The following is a 2,403-nucleotide window of genomic DNA, read 5'->3' as shown; positions in this document are numbered from 1 at the left end:
CCGCCCGGAACTGCTTCTGTTTACAACAGTGAGTGCAAGCTAGATTCAAGTGATTATTACGTTTTGAATATGGATATTTTTCTTACAAAAACGCATCGATTCGCTACAGGAGGCCTTTGTTCACCCCCCGGAGCTGTGTGAGACACTTTTTTTTATGGATGGGCTCTTTTTATTTCACTTCTTTTGGACTGATGCATGCAACACCCGCTGAGTGGCATTAAACAGCTTGAAAGATCAAAGACAATTTTTAATATAACTCCGACTGGATTCGTCTGAAAGAAGAAAGTCATATACACCTAGGATGACTTGAGGGTGAGTAATTTATGGGCTAATTTTCATTTTTGGGTGAACTAACCCTTTAAGCTCACCTGTGAGCGATGGCCGGTTTAGGACCCTCTCCTTTAGAGCGCGGCACGTCCTCATGAAGATACGCCAGACCGCAGGCCATCGTCTCCGCGATGTGACACAGATCGCTCCAGCTCAGCACGCTCCCCTTCAGATAATCCGTCAGCGAGCCCTGATATTCAACACATCACAAACACTTACTCTAACACTGAAAATACTTCGTATAATGGAACGCTTTGAAGAATTAACGAGAAAAATTGGCGCAAAATTACCCCTCATGATATCTCAATCGTTTTATCTTTAACCATTATAAATTTTGTTAATATTTTAATTAGATTTTATTTTTATATTTCCTGTTTTCATTTTAATTTTAGTGAAAGTTTCCTTAAATTTGTTGTTTTTGTCATGTTTATTAGTTTTCGTATTTTAAAAAAATGTCTATATAGTTTTTATTAATTTCAGTTTTAGTTATTTTTATTAATATGTCTATATAGTTATAGTTAAAAATAACAAATATATTAAAATTATATATAAAAGAATACATTACTTAAAAAACGACTAAAACTAAAGACATATAAATAAAATAAATGCACTAAAAATAAATAATTTGCTAAAAAAAATATTTTAATTAGATTTTTATTTTTATATTTCCCGTTTTCATTTTAATTTTAGTGAAAGTTTCATTAATTTTGTTGTTTTGTCATGTTTATTAGTTTTTGTATTTTAAAAAATGTCTAGATAGTTGTTATTCATTTAATTTCAGTTTTAGTTATTTTTATTAATATGTCTATATAGTTTTTATTAATTTTTGATTAGTTTTAGTTAATTTAGTACAAATATAACAAATCATAAAACCTTTTGTTTTAAACCTACTTTTTTATATCTAATATATCACTTATCTAATACATTATATTTATGTCTAATATATACATTTTACTTTTATATGTCCTATTTTAATTTTAAAGAAACTTTTAGTAATTTTGTCGTGTGTGTTTGTCATTTTTATTAGTTTTTTTTAAATGGCTATTTAGTTATTTTTGTTAATTTTATTTCAGTTTTTAGTTATTTTATTATTATTTTTAAAATTTTATTAGTTTTTTAAATTCTATATAGTTTTAATTTTTATTTCAGTTTTAGTTTGTTATTTTAGTACAAATATGACAAACTCATTTACAGTTTTTATTTTTATATACATTTTTTAATATTTATATTACATTATATTATATTTATATATTTTTTTATAGTTATATATATATATATACACACACACATACATACATATTTTTCTTTTTTATTCTGACTATTATTTCACACGTCAGGCTTTACAGAGTGAAATTTTCATCAGAGTTAAAAGTTTCTATAGGTTCAGTTTTGTATATGTTTGCCTAAGTCTGACGACCTTTGACCTCACCCGCTCATGAAACTCTGTGATGAGCCAGAACTCCGTCTCCAGGTTGCTTCCGTGTTTCTCGGCGGCGATGAAGCGCAGCAGGTTCTCGTGCTTCATGCCCGGCGTGGAGAACATGTCGCGCTCGTTCTGCCACGACTGCTTGTCCTGTCGATACACCACACACACAGCTTTACAGACCACACACACACACACCGACTGAACCCTGAGCTGGCTTGTGTCTGTATCGTCTACCTGAACGGGGAAGATCTTCACGGCTACATAATCATTCATCATCTGAGCTTTCCAGACGCAGCCGTAGCGTCCTCGAGCTTTAACCTCCAGCAGCTGAAGAGGCTTCAGACCCAGCAGCGGCGAGGGAGGAGACGCACCCGGATCCTGGAAACACAGCAGAAAAACCCCATCCGTGATGCCCTTTAACCCTTGTACGGTGCTCGGGTCTGTGGGACCCGTTTCAGCTTTTATCAAAAGAAAAATGACACAATTAATTATCTTTTCAAACTTAGACTCATTGGCCTTGTGAAGAACATATGAATAGTTTATTTGCAAAAACAGATGAAATTGTGATAAATGATAATGCACAATGAAAAAAACATGGTTTTTGCAAATGAACTCTTCATATGTGACCCTGGAGCACAAAAGCAGTGTTA

At 32.5% G+C, this 2,403-nt stretch overlaps 1 protein-coding gene across 1 annotated transcript in view; it reads right to left on the bottom strand.

Annotated features, from left to right (window-relative positions):
- Positions 1-2,211, bottom strand: part of LOC107714270 (activin receptor type-2B-like) — a gene marked incomplete at its 5' end in the record, with an annotated part of 8,012 nt that extends 5,801 nt beyond the window's left edge. The window contains 3 exons of the mRNA XM_016520083.1: positions 369-517; positions 1,757-1,900; positions 1,988-2,211. Coding sequence (XP_016375569.1) covers positions 369-517; positions 1,757-1,900; positions 1,988-2,211 — 517 coding nt within the window. The remainder of the gene's footprint in view (positions 1-368; positions 518-1,756; positions 1,901-1,987) is intronic.
- Between the last annotated feature and the right edge of the window lie 192 nt (positions 2,212-2,403).

The sequence above is a fragment of the Sinocyclocheilus rhinocerous genome, unplaced genomic scaffold, assembly GCF_001515625.1.
Source record: "Sinocyclocheilus rhinocerous isolate Xijiao unplaced genomic scaffold, SAMN03320098_v1.1 scaffold6109, whole genome shotgun sequence".
NCBI lineage: Eukaryota > Metazoa > Chordata > Actinopteri > Cypriniformes > Cyprinidae > Sinocyclocheilus > Sinocyclocheilus rhinocerous.
This window is presented reverse-complemented; position numbering and strand designations above follow the sequence as displayed.